The sequence below is a fragment of the Pipra filicauda genome, unplaced genomic scaffold (assembly GCF_003945595.2).
Source record: "Pipra filicauda isolate LSUMZ 115617 unplaced genomic scaffold, ASM394559v2 scaffold78_size3787270_pilon, whole genome shotgun sequence".
NCBI lineage: Eukaryota > Metazoa > Chordata > Aves > Passeriformes > Pipridae > Pipra > Pipra filicauda.
Genome location: NW_024104964.1, coordinates 2,337,063 through 2,353,388, shown reverse-complemented (window position 1 = coordinate 2,353,388; position 16,326 = coordinate 2,337,063). Strand labels below are relative to the sequence as shown.

The 16,326-nt window shown below is 45.7% G+C and overlaps 2 protein-coding genes across 3 annotated transcripts; one reads left to right on the top strand and one right to left on the bottom strand.

The window, feature by feature from the left end:
- Nucleotides 1-2,010: 2,010 nt before the first annotated feature.
- On the bottom strand, nt 2,011-8,150 carry B3GALNT1 (beta-1,3-N-acetylgalactosaminyltransferase 1 (globoside blood group)). Of its 2 annotated transcripts, none has more exons than XM_027745270.2 (2): nt 8,049-8,150; nt 2,011-5,286 (listed from the first exon to the last, which is right to left on the bottom strand). In XM_027745270.2, exon 2 carries the CDS (start codon nt 5,216-5,218, stop codon nt 4,232-4,234), a length of 987 nt encoding a protein of 328 aa, XP_027601071.1. In that variant the 5' UTR covers nt 5,219-5,286; nt 8,049-8,150; the 3' UTR covers nt 2,011-4,231. The 2 variants fall into 2 exon arrangements, with proteins under 2 accessions (XP_027601071.1, XP_027601072.1); XM_027745271.2 differs by lacking the exon at nt 8,049-8,150 and adding an exon at nt 6,013-6,291.
- Nucleotides 8,151-10,996: 2,846 nt separating this feature from the next.
- Nucleotides 10,997-11,581, top strand: ARL14 (ADP ribosylation factor like GTPase 14). The gene has a single exon (XM_027745273.2). The coding sequence runs from the start codon at nt 10,997-10,999 to the stop codon at nt 11,579-11,581; it is 585 nt and encodes a 194-aa protein (XP_027601074.1).
- The last annotated feature ends 4,745 nt before the right edge of the window (nt 11,582-16,326 follow it).

Genomic DNA, 16,326 nt, shown 5'->3' with positions numbered 1-16,326 from the left:
TACAGGACAGCCCTGCTTTAAATAATATGGATATATTGCTAATGTAGCTGATACTTGTTTTACACAGAGAAACATTTAGTGAGTGATTATACTACAGAAAAAAAAAAAACAACCAACTTTCCAGCCTTTCATTTCCCAAAGTAGGTTTTTAGGCCTCTGTACAAAATTCCAAGTTTACAGTTGAGAATGTTCTGCTGGAATTTGGCAACTGCAGAGCCCGGAGCTGCTGCCCCTTGCTGTGCTCCATATATTCATAAATGACCTTTCTAAACCTGAGAACTCAGCAAAAAAAAAAAGAGTTACTACTGAGTTGAAGTTTAATTAGTTTTATTTCTGTGGTGCTGACCAGACAAGGTTTAGGGAAGCAGCTGTTCCAGAGTTTTCCCTTAGGTAACTCAAAAGTTCCAGGTGTCTCCAGTTCTCCAGGATGGTCTGGGTGCTCTGGTAAGCAAATGGATGCAGCTGAAGCCTTTCTAGAACCATAAATAAGAGGCTCAGGAGCAATTCTTGAGACAACAGTTTGTCCTTCACTCCTTTCTAGGTTATGAAATGTTTAAATAGCCACGTAACTTCTTTCAGCAGAAGCTCCACAGGTTGGGGAAAATGCTGTTATAATCTCCAAAATACACAATTTTGGCAAATTGCTGGGCTAAGTGCCTGTGAATGCTCCCAACAGCTTTCAAAATGTGGATTTTTAAAGCACCCACCTCCTTTTCCTCAAATGTCTTTCAAAGTGTGTGGGACCAAACAGCCAACACACCATCCAGGCACCAATTCCCAAATCCCTCAGTGCTGGTGTTTCCTGCAATGAGCTGCACCTGCCCCATCTCCCAGTGAACAAAATTCCTCCTCAAAAATCAGTTCTGCAAAGTCTGAACCTAAAAATAACCATCCCGAAAATCCAAGGCCTCATAATTCTTTAATCATCTCAACATAATGTGGGGTTTTCTTCCCGAAAATTAAAAGAACTCCCTCTTTTAAAATAGATTAAAAGAAACATCAGGTTCTTAGAGATATATAGAAATTACTTTGAACCTGTAAGATTGAAGCTTAATGTCCAACACAGAACAATTCCTACCTGGCTGTATAAGGTATTATTTTATGGGTTTATACTTGAAACAGAGAACCATATTATGTTTCTAATTAAATCCCTGGATCATGGAATGGTTTGGGCTGGAAAGGACCTTAAAGCCCATCCAGTTCCACCCCTGCCATGGGCAGGGACACCTTCCACTGTCCCAGGTTGCTCCAGCCTGGCCTTGGACACTTCCAGGGATCCAGGGGCAGCCACAGCTTCTCTGGGCAACCTGTGCCAGGGCCCCCCCACCCTCCCAGGGAGGAATGAGATCCCTGTCCTGCCAAAATTTGGGATCCCTGTCCCTGCCACCTCTGCCTTGGGCAAACTGTCAACACTTCATAAGTGGGCCAGAGTGGAACAGGCTGCTTGGACACAAAGGGAAATTTGGGAAATATGGTGCTCCACACTCCTTCAGCATCCCTAAGGAAACAGATGGAGCCGGATCAGGAACTCAGTGGCACATCCTTCACTCAGGTTTTAGTTTAAATTTGACAGAAACCTGATAAACTTCCATTGTTTGCTGTGCATCCAGGCATCTGTGAGTTACTTGCATTGAAATGCTTTAGCAGGGACTGGGAAACATAAGGCAAAACTTTGGAAAATATGCCAAGTGTCCTGGGAATACTGATCACAGGGAATGCTGCCCCTGCCTGGTTTATTTGGAATTTGTTTGTTCCAAATGCACACAAAGCATTTCAGCATTTTAACTCCTCTGGAGTAACATCCAGGCAGGGAATTCCACATCAGAACCCCCCTTTGCTCCCCATCCAGCAGCAATTCCCAAACATCTTTGCCCAATGGATTATTACCATTAGGCTTTTCAAGTCAGAAACCCCAATTTTCCTATAAGATCACAAGTACTTGGAATTCTGATTTACTACAGCTTTTAAACCACTTACTGCATGAGAAAAAAACCCAACCCTTAGGATCTGGAAAAATTTTAGGCATTTTTAATACAATATTTTAGGCAGATGCAATAAAATTTGGGCCCACCTCTGACTTCAATTCTTAGATTAGCTCATGGTCTGAAGGTTTTTCACCTCTTGCATGGCTGCTCATGCTAAAAACTTCCCTAATCATGGCTTTAAGCAGAAACAGGAGCTTAGTTAGGAATTTTACAGTTAGGAATTTTCCAGCCTTTTAAGCAATAATAAGGTCAGACTCAAACACAAATCAGATTTGGAAAGGAGGGGTTTTTCAGAAAACCAGGACTCATTTTCCAGTGGGATTCGTTGCAGAGTTGCTGTCACTGTAGATGACAATTAATTTCAAACTGATCACTGTGTACAAACCTTTGTTTGTTGAGCAGTGTCAGCACTTGGGGCACAGAAACCCCAAATACTGGCAGGTGATGGGTGTGTTTCTGGTCCTCTGTGACCCTCCTTTCTCCCTCACCAGGACCACTCTCTGCTTTATCTATTTTCTGAAGCCTGCAGAGTCATAATTACATTTTTTTTTGGTGTGGGGGGGGAAGCAATAAAAACTGTGCTGTAGTATCAGTGTTCTTGTGGCAAATAATTTATTTCTGAACACATAACATGGCAGGCTTCGAAAAAACAGAGGGGTTTGGGTTCTGAGATGCAAGAACAATCATAGAACGAGGCAAATATTTCTCACAGAGCTCTCAGGATCTGCCCAGAGAACAATCAAATCCCAGATCCTAAACCCGTGGCACAGCTGTAGTTGTACCTGTTTCTGGAAATACAAGAGCATCCTTCCCTCAGTTACCCAATTCTGTATCTTCAGCTATTTAACAAAAAAAAAAAAACCCAAACCCTCTTATTTTTTAAAAACTTCGAGCTTACCATCCATCCTTAGAACACTGACATCTTGTCTAGAGAGTGTTGTCCCCAAAATCTCACTTTTATACCTAAAAAAATAACCCGTCCTCCGATCCCACCCGAACCCCACGTGCAGCCGTTGGAAAAGAGCCAAACTCAATCCTGACCACAAGGGAATGAAGGCACTGCTGAAACCTCCCCCCGTGGTCCTGGAGGTTTCTGCACCTCTTGTGGTTTGTCTCTAGGAGACACTGTGGAATTCTGCCAGGCAAAATCCCTGGGAACAGGAGCTGCTCCATGGACAGGATGTCACCGTAGTCTCCTCCCCGTGTAGTGGATGTGTCCAGATTAATTATGTTCATGCAATTGCAAAATTCTGTATTGTTGTCTCTTAGAAGTGTAAACTACTGAAAACTGGGCCTTGCTGATATGAATAAAGTGATTAAAAACTGGTCTTTACACACAGGGCAGAGTTTGTCTTCTTTAAATATAAATATCGGGGGGTTCTTCCTTTTTCACGTTTTAAAATGTGGGGGAAGGAAACTAATTGAGAAAAGCAGACATAAATCACAGGAGAAATTATTCTGCTTTCATCTTCCCTGTGGCTTCCAAAGCTCTGGGGATGCATCAGTACACACAGAGAGATGTTTATATATGGGGGTGGATTATCCCAGTGGTTTTGGGATGTCTCATAACCAGCGAACTCCACCTGCCCTCCAGGAGTCTGGGAACACTGTCAAAGGCACCAAAGCCATTCTATTTTATGTCTGTAGAGACACACACAAAAAGTGCCCCACTTTCCCAGAATTTCCCATCAGGTCCTGCAGATCCCACAGGCTTGGAATGTTCTCAGAAGCCTTACAGAGGTGATACATTTAAATACCCAGGTGTGACACTCTCAGAAGGGTCACAGAGGTGAGACACAGAAAGAAGGTTGTTTTGCTTCACACAGGGCAGAGAACAAATAATGAAGAGTGGCCATAAAACCATAAAAACAATCCAGGCAGGAATTTGGGAAGCGTCCTCAAAGCTGGTTTCTTGGCATAAACATTATTCCTTTTCATCCATTCCAGAAGATTCAGGCAGAAATCCCTGTAGCTGACCATGTGGGGAGGTGTCAGAGGCAGATGGGACAGAGCATTCCAAAGTACCCTGAGCATTCCAAAGTACCCTGAGTGTGTGGGATACCCACATGGAAAAGTGCTTTGTGAATTCCTGGTATTTTTATTTAAGACTACTGGGATGTTCCAGGGAAATGCTGCTACTGCAGTGTTGTCAAAGGCATCTCTAGAACTGCTTTTGGTTTGCATTTCCCTGCCCTTTAAATGTTTTTACACCAAACAGGTTTTTAAGTTTGCGTGTTAATCCAGAATCAAAGGCAAGTCACGGAACTGCTGGATGACAAATCCTGCCAAAACTGGATGAGTTCACTCGGTGTAAGGCCATGAACTGCAATCAGGTGCCTGTACTTACAGACATCAAAATTAACTTTATACAGGAAGAACTGTTCTGCATCTTCTGGAACACTGACGTTGACTTTAAGAATATTTAAGCAAATTCCAACATAAACATCCTCAAATTTCACGGGTTTGACGTGGCTCATCAGCTCATAAATCCTCAGGGCCAGCTTTCCATCCAGGACATAGCCCAACCCACTACAGTAGGGAGGGTACAGCCTGAAGGGATATTCCTGGTAGGAGATGGATCTGGTTTTGTCAGAGCCCCTGTAGGCAAAGTTGTCGATGAGGGGGTAACCAGTGAAAAGGTTCTCCGAGGAATTCTGCTGCAGCAGGAACTTCACCAGGTTGGGGGTGTTGATGAAGACATCACTGTCAGTCTTCATGAGGAACCTGGTGCTGGGGCAGAACTCGGAGACCCATTGGAACCCCATGATGGTCTTCAGGGTGAGGTTGTCGTAGGTGTCCAGGAAATCCTGCCGGATGATGTCTCCATAGAGGATGCTCTCGTCCTCCACCGACAGCTCTGCCGCGTTGTCTCCCCTCTGGGTGTCCTGCCCCAGCAAGAACAGGGTCAGGACTCGGTGGCCCCACCAGGAGCTCCGAGAGCCCCACGTTATCCTGATGGCCTGCCTGGCCTTCACCTCCTTCGGGCGGGAAGACACCAGGATGACCAGGAATGGGTGGATGTCCCGGCACTTCCAGCGCTCCCGCAGCGTGAACAGGTAGTTCTGCTTGTAAACGGGTTCATACTCGTAGAAATACATCAGGTTCACCTTCTCAAGCACAGTGTTGGAAGGAAAGGTTATGTACAACATTGTTACCATGGAAAACACCAGGAGAAACACAAAAACCCACTTCAAGGGCCTCCTGTACGTGGCACCCACTGGAAGCAGCGTCATGGTCTATCTGTGGAAGTGCACTGGTGACCTTCAGAATCCATTGCATGAGTCCTGAAGCATCTTTCTTGCTGGAAAAGAAAGGAACAAGTAGCATTCAGAGCAGTGTTATCCAAATATTACCTTTTCCTTCTCTAAAGTGTCAGCAGGAAGCGTGGTGTAAAGTGAAGACAAATCCAAGCCTCCCTGATCCAGCTGTTCCATCCTGCACTCCATGGATCACAGCAGAGCATGGAGCACGGCCTGGACTGAAACCTCCCGGCTTTCTCCTTGGAAATCCCCCCTGCATAGATCTGAGCCAGTGTTGTGATCCCACAGATCTCAGAGATCCATGTTGTGATCCCACAGATCTCAGAGATCCATGTTGTGATCCCAGAGATCTCAGAGATCCATGTTGTGATCCCACAGATCTCAGAGATCCATGTTGTGATCCCACAGATCTCAGAGATCCATGTTGTGCTCTCGAGATCTCACTCTCGATTCCACCGCCGGGAAGGAACAAAATCCAGTGGCTACAAAGCAAGTGGATGTTCAGAGGCTTCAAAATGTGGGATTTCTCTTAAACACAGGAATTCCTACTGGTTTGTATGAGCTGGAGCAAATCAGCAAAGACAGCAAAAGTACACAAAAATATTTCATCCCCTATTTAAGGGTTGAGCGGCTGCTTGTTCTGAAGGTGCAAGAATGTAAAAATCAACTCATTTAATTAAATTAAGTGATTTAATAAAGCCATTTTTGACCAAAACCATCACCATTTTTACCATTAGCCAAGTCATGTTTGGATTTGAGACACACACCTTGGCCTGGAGCCCCAGCTCCTCAGCAGGTACTTCCAAACCCCATGGAATCCGTGCTGAAGCCATTCCTACAGTGTCAGGATTAGAGATTCCAATCAACACATCTTCCCAAAACTCAGTTTAAACCCTGTACCCTCCATGTACCACTGTTTACCTTTCCTGTATTTCTTTAAAACTGCACATGCTGTGCTCATACATTAGACATCTTTAGGAATTCCAGAGGATTTCTGATGTTTGCAATAATAATATTTACCCTGCACTGTAAAGTACTCACAAAGACACAGTAAGGGTGAGGGAAGGTTCAATTTCTCAGCACAATTACTGTTTAACTTCAAAAATATCACCACAGGGCTTCTAAGTGTTTTGTATTTGACAAATACACAGCACACTGGAATCCAAGGAAATTTGATTTGCCAGAGCCCACCTGCCTCATATTTCTGTGTAGGATCTGACTTTAAATTCATCATCCTTTAAAAGAAAAATCTGGAGCACGTTTCTTTAAAATTCACCAAAGATGTATCTTTAAAATGGATTTAAAGCAATTTTATATAAATAAGTATTTAATAGAAGATTTTTGGACTGATCCCTCTCAAAACCAGGAAGTAACTAATAGGAATCTTCTCTCTATATCCACCAACTTGACTTTCAGTGAACAATATGAAAATACATAGTGGAAGAAAATAATTTAAGTTTTATATATCAGTGCTTATTATTTGATATTATATCAATAACATTTATCAGGGTTTGATGACCAACTTAAAGTAAAAGCATGTCACAGCTGGATCAGTTCTTGGCTGCCTAATGGAAAAAAACCATAAGGACTTTGATTTTTTATGGCAGTCACCCTCCAGGATCATTGACCACTTCAAACACAGGCAGGAAAACAGGCAAATCCAAGGGGAAACCCCAAACACAGCCCTCAGAAAATCTCCATCTCTTCCTATTTCAAAAGGGTAAAGCAAAGGAAGGAGGTTGAAGCAACGAGGTCTGAGTGGAGCTGGACCTTCTGCCCGGTCCTGGTGCAGGTGCAGCCCTTCCAGCTTCCCAGGGTGGGTTCTCTACCACTTCCAGGCTTTATCTGCTGGCAGTTTTCCCCTTCCAGCTGTACAGCAGGCGCATCAGGAGCAGCACCAGGTCAGGAACTGCTCCTTCCAGGGAATTCCTTTCATTTTCTTCCAAGCTCACAACTCCCCGGCTCTGAGATTGAGCCAAGAGATCAAACCGATGAACTTTGGAACAAAGGTGAGGCAACATGTGCTGAACATGCTCCACAGGGATTTTAGATCTGTCTCTCACACTCTGCTTCAGCCAGGGAATTACGGAGTGTGAACACGCTTGGCAGGAAAATGGTGGGAAAATCTCATATTCACTGAAGACTGACAATTCCAATTAACTATGATATCGTCCAATTTAAAGATTTTTAAATATCTTAATGTTAGATGCATAGAAAAACAAATCCTTTTGCTTTATAAAGCTACCAGCAGAAATTATTTGGAAATTTATTCCTGTCCCTTGGCCTCAAGGTCAGGTTGGATGGACCTCTGGGCAACTTGGTCTATGGAAGGTGTCCCCTCCCATGGCAAGGGGTGGAACTGGATGATCCTTAAGACCTTCCAACCCAGACCAGCCAGTGATTCCATGCGGTTTACAACCAATCTAGGGGAAATTTTGCAAGACGCCGGTGTACGATGCTCTAATATAACAATACTTTACGAACTACTTTAAAGGAGTTTTAACAACGACTTGCTCTCACTTCTGACCGCCCGAGCAACGCCGGTTCTCTGTTCCAGGCGCCTTCTCTCGTGCCATGGATTGAGAAGCAGCAGGGAGGGACGGTGCGAGGGGCTCTGCCGCCCTCTGCTGAACCCAGGCAGCGATTTAAGGCCGTTTCAGTGGTTTTTATTAAAATCAGGCACCGGAGCCGCGCTCGGTGCCCGCGGTCATTGGGCTCCCCCCGAGCACCCACCGCAGCCACCGCGGCCCGGGGGGGACCCGCTCCCACTCCCATCCCAATTTCCCATTCCCGTTCCCATTACCGTGTCCCTCCTGTCGCTGCCGGGCCCGGGAAGCGGCACCTCCCCTTCCGCCTCCCCGAGCGCCGGGAGCGGCCCCGCCGATCCCCGCCTTGCCCCGCCCGGCTCCCGGAGCATCCCGGTGGCTCCCTCCGGCAGGAATCCCGGGCTAAGGCCGTGCAGGGCCGGGCAGAGCAAGCGGCGCTTTCTCCCCCTCCTGCCTCGGCCGCTGGAATGGCCCTCGTGAGGATTCACTCCCTCCATCCCATCTGCTGACTTTAGCGAGTGGAATAACCTGCCCGGGCAACTCGGCGACCTGCAGAGTTTACACAAAACCGCCGGGTGTACAAAAGGGTTATTGTGCTTTGGGCGCAGATTAGTTGGAGCTAAATCAGCTGTCTCGGGTTTATGACTCGGGGTTGTGCAACCGAACCTACAGGCAAACCCTAAACACAGGATAGTCCCGGCCCAGCCGGGCAAACACACCTTTGGACAAAGCAAAGGTGGATGTTCCATCCATGCTCGGGAGCAGATATGGGGTTAGAACCCAGCAGCAGGAGCTGCATCACACCCTGTCCTGTGGTTTGATCTCACACTAGTTATGAACTCCGAAGCAATGCAGGGAATCCTCACTGGAAGCAGCTCTGGATCACAGGATCCTGCTCTGAACTGAACTCGTGTGGGCTCTGGTACTGTTAGAAATGACCAGCCCCCGATGCCCTCCCAGGGCAGCTGCTCTGTGCTGGCCTTCACTTTAATTAGCTGGTGAAAATCAGACTCTGCTTGATCACTGCCATGAAGTGACGGCCTGATGTAAGGAATGACAGTGGTGACCATAAACACTGAACACAGCTGGAGCAGACACAGAGCAGAGAACTGTGTGAGCTTCAAATCACAGCACCACCCATCCCTGCCAGGCTTTGCCCTTGCTCAAGATACCATGTTTCCTCAGAACTGCATGCTGTTTTCCAGGGAATTCTGATTCATTTGACTGTATTACACATCTCAGAGTTGCCTCCCTGTCTTTCAGTTCGTTCATATACATTATTTATAAGGAAACACAAACCCTTTCTTCCCGGATTTAATACATCATGACCTGCTCCTGCAAAAAGTCCTCCACGTAATCTATACGTCTTATTAACTATGAAAAATGCACAGCACTGAGAACATCACTGTCATATTTTGTTGCCCCCAATTAGTTCTGGTCTAACCCTTTTAGCTTCAAGAGATACCAGATTATAACTTGTCTGACAAGGCTATTTTACGCAACGTGTAATATGTGAGCAATCAATGTCGTAATTATTGAAATGATTGTGCTATCAGTCAGCAGCTCCTTTGGCCACCAAGACCTTCACAGCTTTTTGCTGATTATATATTTTCTGAAGCAAAGACAAATGGTTTCTTGGATGTGAGAGCAAGTTAGTACTACAGTACCTGGTATGTGTTGGGCCAGCCCGGTGTAGGTCTGTCTACTGTCTGAAAAATGGAGACTCAATAGGAATTCAATAATATCAGACTAAATTTTCTGTCTCCTCTTGGTTTGTTTTACTATTTAGAATGCTGGCAAAAGAAATTATCAAGACACGGTTATTTCCCTGACTCTTTTCCCTCTACTGAAGGAAATCTTCATCAGTGGGCAGGCAGAGTAGAGCAGAATGAAGCTAACAGAGATTTTTAATTTCAGGCAGCAGAGTCTCAGCGATGACTGGTTTGTAAGGTCTATATTTACTCATTATATCATCATACAAAGTGCAGTTAAAGTTGTTTATACAAACAGAACCCCCAGCTCACAGCTGTGGCAGGAGGAGGCAGTGCCGTGGTCAGAGGCAGGCGGGTGGAGCAGAGCCCGCCCTTAGAGGAGCTCTGTTACAGTTTGATTGAGTCCCTGGGCCTGGAGAGACTCAGATTAGAAACCACTGACACAGAATCACAGAGAATGCTGAGCTGGCAGGGACCAAGCAGGGTCATCAAGTCCAACTCCTGGCCCTGCACAGGACACCCCAAGAATGACACTTTGTGCCTGAGAGCCTTGTCCAAACCCTCCTGGAGCTCTGGCAGCCTTGGTGCTGTGCCCACCACCCTGGGGAGCCTGGGCAGTGCCCAACACCCTGTGGGGGAAGAGCCTTTTCCTGAGATCCAACCTAAACCTCCCCCGACACAACTTCCAGCCATTCCCTCGAGTCCTGTCACTGGTCACAGAGTGAAGAGATTGGTACCTGCCCCTCTGCTGCCCCTTGGGAGGATGTTGAAGACCCCAGTGGGGTCTGACCTCAGTCTCCTCCAGCTGAACAGACCAAGTGCCCTCAGCTGCTCCTCTTGTGGCTTCCCCTCTAGACCCTTCCCATCCTTGTGGCCTCCTTTGGATTCTCTCTAATAGCTTAATATCTTTCTTATATTGTGGTGCCCAAAACTGCACACAGAACGCAAGGTGACATCAGTTTGTTGCTGGAAGTTGCACTTTGAGGGCACCTTGTCGGTTTATGGATTGATAAGTATGAACAAACCTTAGGACTTCCCCTCCTCCCTGGTTGTGTTTATACATAATTCCTTTTCCAGAATGGATGTGGATGCAGGGATTGATCTCTGAGCACACACTGAGACAGGGCAGACTTTCCCCAGCCCATGGATCAGGGAGTACAGCCAGGCTGCTGGTCCTGGAAGTGCTGGAAGACCTGTTGGAAGGCAGTAACCTTTGTGCCCGTGACCAATTGTAGGTTACTCATGGTGTCCCACCCACAGGCTTGGCACGGAGGGTGCACCTTCCTGAGCACTGCTGGCCTGTTATCAACCCGATAAACCACCCGGTGTATTTGCACAGAGGTTTTACTGACTGCAGAGCACAGAGCTGCTTCTTCCCCTTCCTGCCTCTTTGTGCTTCATCTCACGGAGGAGGAAAGACATCGATGCAAATTGGCTTCACGGAAGAGAGGGAATATCCCAGCCTGGCTGGAGTGGAGAACTCCAGGGCAGAAATGGGCCACCAGAACACCAAACCCCACAGAGAGAAGCAAGCCAATATAGTGATGCTGGGACTGGATTCTGCAGGAAAATCCACGCTGTTGTACAAGCTCAGGTATAAAGATGCTTTTCTGACCACGCCAACCATCGGCTTTAATGTGGATATGATTGAAACCGGGAGAGATTTTACACTGACGTTTTGGGATGTTGGAGGGCAAGAGAAAATGAGGCAGGTCTGGAGCAATTTCCTGGAGGGCACAGATGGACTGCTGTACGTGGTGGACAGCTCTGATAAGCGACGGCTGGAGGAATCCAGGAGAGAGTTTGAGCTCATCTTGAAGAACGAATCCATAAAAAACGTGCCGGTCGTGGTGCTGGCGAACAAGCAGGACTTGCCTGGAGCTTTGAACGCCGAGGAAATCACCAGGAGGTTCAAGATGAAGAAGTACTGCAGTGACAGGACTTGGTACGTGCAGCCCTGCTGTGCCATCACGGGAGAGGGGCTGGAAGAAGCTCTCCATAGAGTGACCACGTTTGCCAAACAGTACAGCAGATCCAAGGAGTCCTTCAAAATCCTGAAGGAATTCGAAACACTTTAAGGATTTCTATCATCAAACCCTGGAGAATGTTAACAGATCTTGTTGGACTGACTAAATCTGGAAATATTGGAGTCTGGGGAACTTTTATACATAAATATTTATAAAGAACTTTGACAATATTGAAGTCTACTGTTATACCTGCAGATGCTCCCGAGATACGACTCTGCAGCATTTTATTATTTTTTTTTATTTGCTCAGGGTTGTTCAGCTCAGAAATGTGGCTGTTGAACGATGAGAAAGGTGGAGTTGAGCACCTGGAAACGAAATAGGTGAGAAGTGTTTAAATCCCTTAAATCAGGTCATTTTGTAAGAGGCAAACGAGCCAAGTCATTTGTTCAGCAATGATAAAACGCTGTTTTAATAAATACTCTGTGGATGTATTTCTCTTATATGTATATTTATATATATGAAATAGTGGTTTTAGAGCTTAAACTCTTAATTATGTACAAGAGAACTTGTTGGCTATTACTGCATTCTAGAAACAATTACTCCAGACAGGTTTTAACAAGCAGGATCTGCCCCTCAATCAGCCCCAGGCAGAGCTGGGATCCAGTGCTGTCTCTAAGGTGTAGGTCTGATGTCCCGTTGTCCCAGATTTCCATTTGCTGCTTTCCTTGTTTCACTGCTGGATTGCTCTCCTTAGCCAGGAGCAGAGGGATGGGATCAGTCCAGAAAGTGCTGAATCCCAATATTTTTGGGGTGGGGGAGGAACGGGAGAATTGGCTCCGTGGTCATTTTTTTAATAGATCTTGACAGATCCTGTCCTGCCTTTACTGAAACCATCTGAAATATTGTTACTGATAAATTTAGGTTTGATTAAATTTGACATAACTAATCCCATTACTACAGTTTGTACAAAACAATTCCAAAGGAAATTTCTGTGCAGATTTCCTGCTGGCTGAAGGAGGGAATTAATATCCTGAATTAAGGCAATGAAGGATTGATAACTAGAAGACTAATTGAACTCTATCAACCATGGAAGCAGTTTAAGGCTGACGAGTTAATAAGGCCTGCTCTGTAAAAGCAGGAGAAAATAGATCATTGAATTGTTGGTTGTAATCCAGTTCAATTCCTTCTGCCTCCTTGGCAGAAGATGGGATGCCCCAGTGCTTAGGATGCTTTCCTAGATGCCTGGATTTTTTTATCCCTATTCCTACCACGATCTTTGACCACAGACAAGTCATTCAACCACTCTGTGCCTCAACAGCACCTCAGAAAGATGAATTTCCCAGGCATGGGTTCTGGAAAAGTCGTGGCCATGATCCTGGAAAAGGGGTCCTCTTATGCACCTTTTCTTTGGTGACAAAATGATGATGCCAAGTCATTCACAGAGGGAATTTGTGTTTCGTTCTTACTAATAAACAGGCAGGAATTTCAAGTTACAGGAGGGTGAAGCAGCAATAAAATCACCCAGACATACCCTGTTGTCTCATGAACATATTACTCAAAGGCCAAAAAATCACCAGGTGAATTTGCTGAAATAGCAAACAAAGGGAGGTTTCTCAACAGAAGCTGTTGTTAATACTGAGACTAATTACCAGGGGCTAAATCCTGACTCATGTTGAGACTCTGTTGCTAAAAGGAGAGCAGGGATCTGGATTTCTCATTGCCTGGGCTGATGATTTAGGTTCAATATCAAATACCATCCTCTGGCCCTAGAAAGATCTTTAAAAATCATTAACATGAGTTTTCCAAAACCAGCAATTCAACGTTAAGAAAAGTAATATTTCAAATGAATACATTCATAAGCGTTTGCATTTTATGGTATATATTGAATTCTCTTAATCTAATCATGGGTCTGTTATAAACCTCAGCTTAGTTCTGTGGCCTCAGGACTCCCTCAGGGAGAAACACTCCTGAGAGATTTAATGAGGGTGCACCAGGGTCTCTAATTAGACAAGAAGCAAGTTCTGAAGGGAGAAATAAAGTCCTATAATAGGCCAGCTCTTACAGCTAAAAATGAGAATAAGCTTTCAGGCACACAGGCCCTTCTGCAGGTTAGCAAATTACAGCAAATGACACATCAGCTTGAAGAAATATTTTACATTATGCTTTAAAGGAGAGAGATAAACTCTATTCCATTCACTTTGCGGAATATCAAGTACTTAAAAATTGAATTTTCTAAGAGCTTGCTTTCCCGGAGAAGTGAAGCCTGTTATATCTGCCCATGGAGACCCCAACCTTTTGGAATAATTTTGAAGCTTTAAAATAAATATCAATCGAGCTGGAGGTGCAGGTTCTCAAAGGAATTATATGCCTGAAAGCTTAATTAAAAAAAATCAGAAAAAAGTGACCACAGCAGTGCCCCCGGTGAGGGCAAGGCTGATAAGGAACAAAAGGAATCCCCATGGAGATAAATGTTCCCTCTGAGTCACAGGAGAGCCAAGGGATCATCAATCCACAGAGCCTGGCTTTAATTAGTTCCTTTGCTGCCGGAGCTGGTTGGTCTTTTCCATCCTGCAGGAATAAGCAAAATACTTGGGGGCTTCCTTAGGGTGGGGAGACCCAGGAGATGGATCCACTGCTCCAAACTGCCTTTCTGGGCCTGCAGCAAAGAACCTCTGTGACCACTCAGCAAGGTCTGGGAAGTTCCACGGGCAGGAAGGGGCAGAGGAAGCGGAACTTTGTGGCTCAGCTGTGGCCGGAGCGGAGCAGAGCTGGTGCCGCAGGCTCGCCCCAGGGCCTGGGAATTGTTGGATATCTGATCCCATCACGTGCTCCGTGGGGAAATCAATATCCAGGGAGTCACAAAGGTGTTCCACAGCTTTATCCTGCTCTGGAGAGCTTGGGATCTTTCAGCTGCTTGGCTGAGCAAGATGAGCAGAATTGTCTTTGAGTTTCAGAGCACAGCCAAGTGGAATTCTACTGCTGCTAAAAATGCATTCCACAGTACCATAAGAAAAATTTATTCCTGGATAGGTTTTTTTCATTATTTACAATCTTATAGGTCACTCAGTGAAAACAATTTTAGGGTTTTTGAAGGCTTTGGGAAGGTGAGAACTCAGAATACTAAGAACACTGCCCTCTGTGGGAGGGGAACTGAAGCCCGTGAGCTGCAAAGTTTGCATGGGATGAAAGGCCTTAAAGAGTTTGGGTCAGGTGTTTCTATTGCTTCAGGTTTGGGAATTTTTTCCATTAGTCACCCTGGTATTCTTGCATTTTTTTATCACTGGATTCTGTCAAGTAGCTAAACTGCTCCAGTCCTCCGGTGTCTGCTCACATTCCTTACACAGTTTGCTGTTCCTGTTCCCTTCTGCTGACAGAAGAGTCATCCATGGTGTGCTGGAACACACCTGACATCAGGAGTCACAAGGGGAAGAAGGATCTGTGAGACCCAAGGCATGCAGGACCCTGGGCCCTCTCAAGGAGATCGTCCACCGGGACGTGTTTGGATGGGACAATTTAAAAGTTGAGGATGGGGACCTGTCCTTTTGGCCATTTGTTGACGAGATCGCTGTGGTGTGAAATCATGATGGGTTTTCAGAGACCTGAAATAAGTCATGGAGCTCCCTGGACACAGATCCAGCAGGATGCAATGCCGTTGGAAGGGAAGGTGTGGAGCACTGCAAGTTTGGATGGTAACACTCCCTCCTCCTTTGCCTGGGAGACAACTCTCCAACAACTTGAGCACTCTGCAGAATCAGAGGGAAGTGTAATGTCTGAGGAATGCAGGACAAGGCTTTTCCAATATCAGACAGTGCAGTGCTGGGCGTTACTCAAATGTCTCTGTGTCTCCTCCTCATTCCTGACAAGTAACTGAACTAAAGGAAAGACTTTCCTGGATAAACGAGTCCTAAATCTACTGCAAAGGGAGACAACAATGCCTTGAAGTGCTGAATAAACATTAAAGAGCTTAAAGCAGGTTTTCTTCTCAAAGCAAATAACCCAAGCTACAACCAGGCTTCTTCCACTTCTAATTAGCTCAGGTATTTCTGTTCAGCACAAGATTGTGGAGATGTATCTCCTCAGATCCCACAGCCTGGATTATCCAAGGCTCTGTAATTTAGGATGGAAACTCTGGAGGGCGGAGGCCCTGCTTCCAAAGCACACACCACACTGCAGGGACCATTTGCAAATGTAAATTCATGAACAGCAACAAGTCCAAACACATCTGATTTTGAAGGGATTTTAGCAGGTTGTGCATTACTTTGTGCTCCAGTTTCTGCAATGTTCTGTCCTCCAGCTGTGATGAATGTTCTTGTACCCCTCCTGCTCATCCAGGACGTGTTTGCAGTGTGCCTGTCCCCCTCATCCAGCTCTGGGCAGGGCTGGATGTGATAACTTTGGGTTCTTTGGTCACCAAAGACACTGCCCCTCACCCCTGTCACCTCTGTGTCCCCTCCCCAGCTACACATTTACACCTGCAGGTCCCGCCCCAGCAGAGCTTTCTCGTCCTCTTGTCCTTCCCCAGGTATCACAAAGGCAATGCCTGTTTTCCTGGTCTCTTTATCAGATTTTCACGGTGCTTTTATGCTCGTTCTCATGCCACTCCTTGTGCTTGGAATTACCTAAACACAGTTACAATCCCATGTCATTGTTTTCCTCCAGGTCCTTCCTCAAAGCACTCCTTTCCCACGATGTGTGTAAAGCTCCTGCCGATGGCTGTTAGGGTTTTATGACCAGGCCCTTGACCCATATCTTTTGATGAGTATTTTTTATTATTTCCTTGTTCTCCCCGTATTTATTCATCTGTTCCCTTGTCGTGCTTTCTTTGGTGCAAAGATCACCTGTTTATTCTGTGCTTC

Bases quoted from the DNA above. Each gene is read 5' to 3' on its own strand.
- B3GALNT1 (XM_027745270.2), bottom strand. From the start codon at position 5,218: ATGACGCTGCTTCCAGTGGGTGCCACGTACAGGAGGCCCTTGAAGTGG.
- ARL14 (XM_027745273.2), top strand. From the start codon at position 10,997: ATGGGCCACCAGAACACCAAACCCCACAGAGAGAAGCAAGCCAATATA.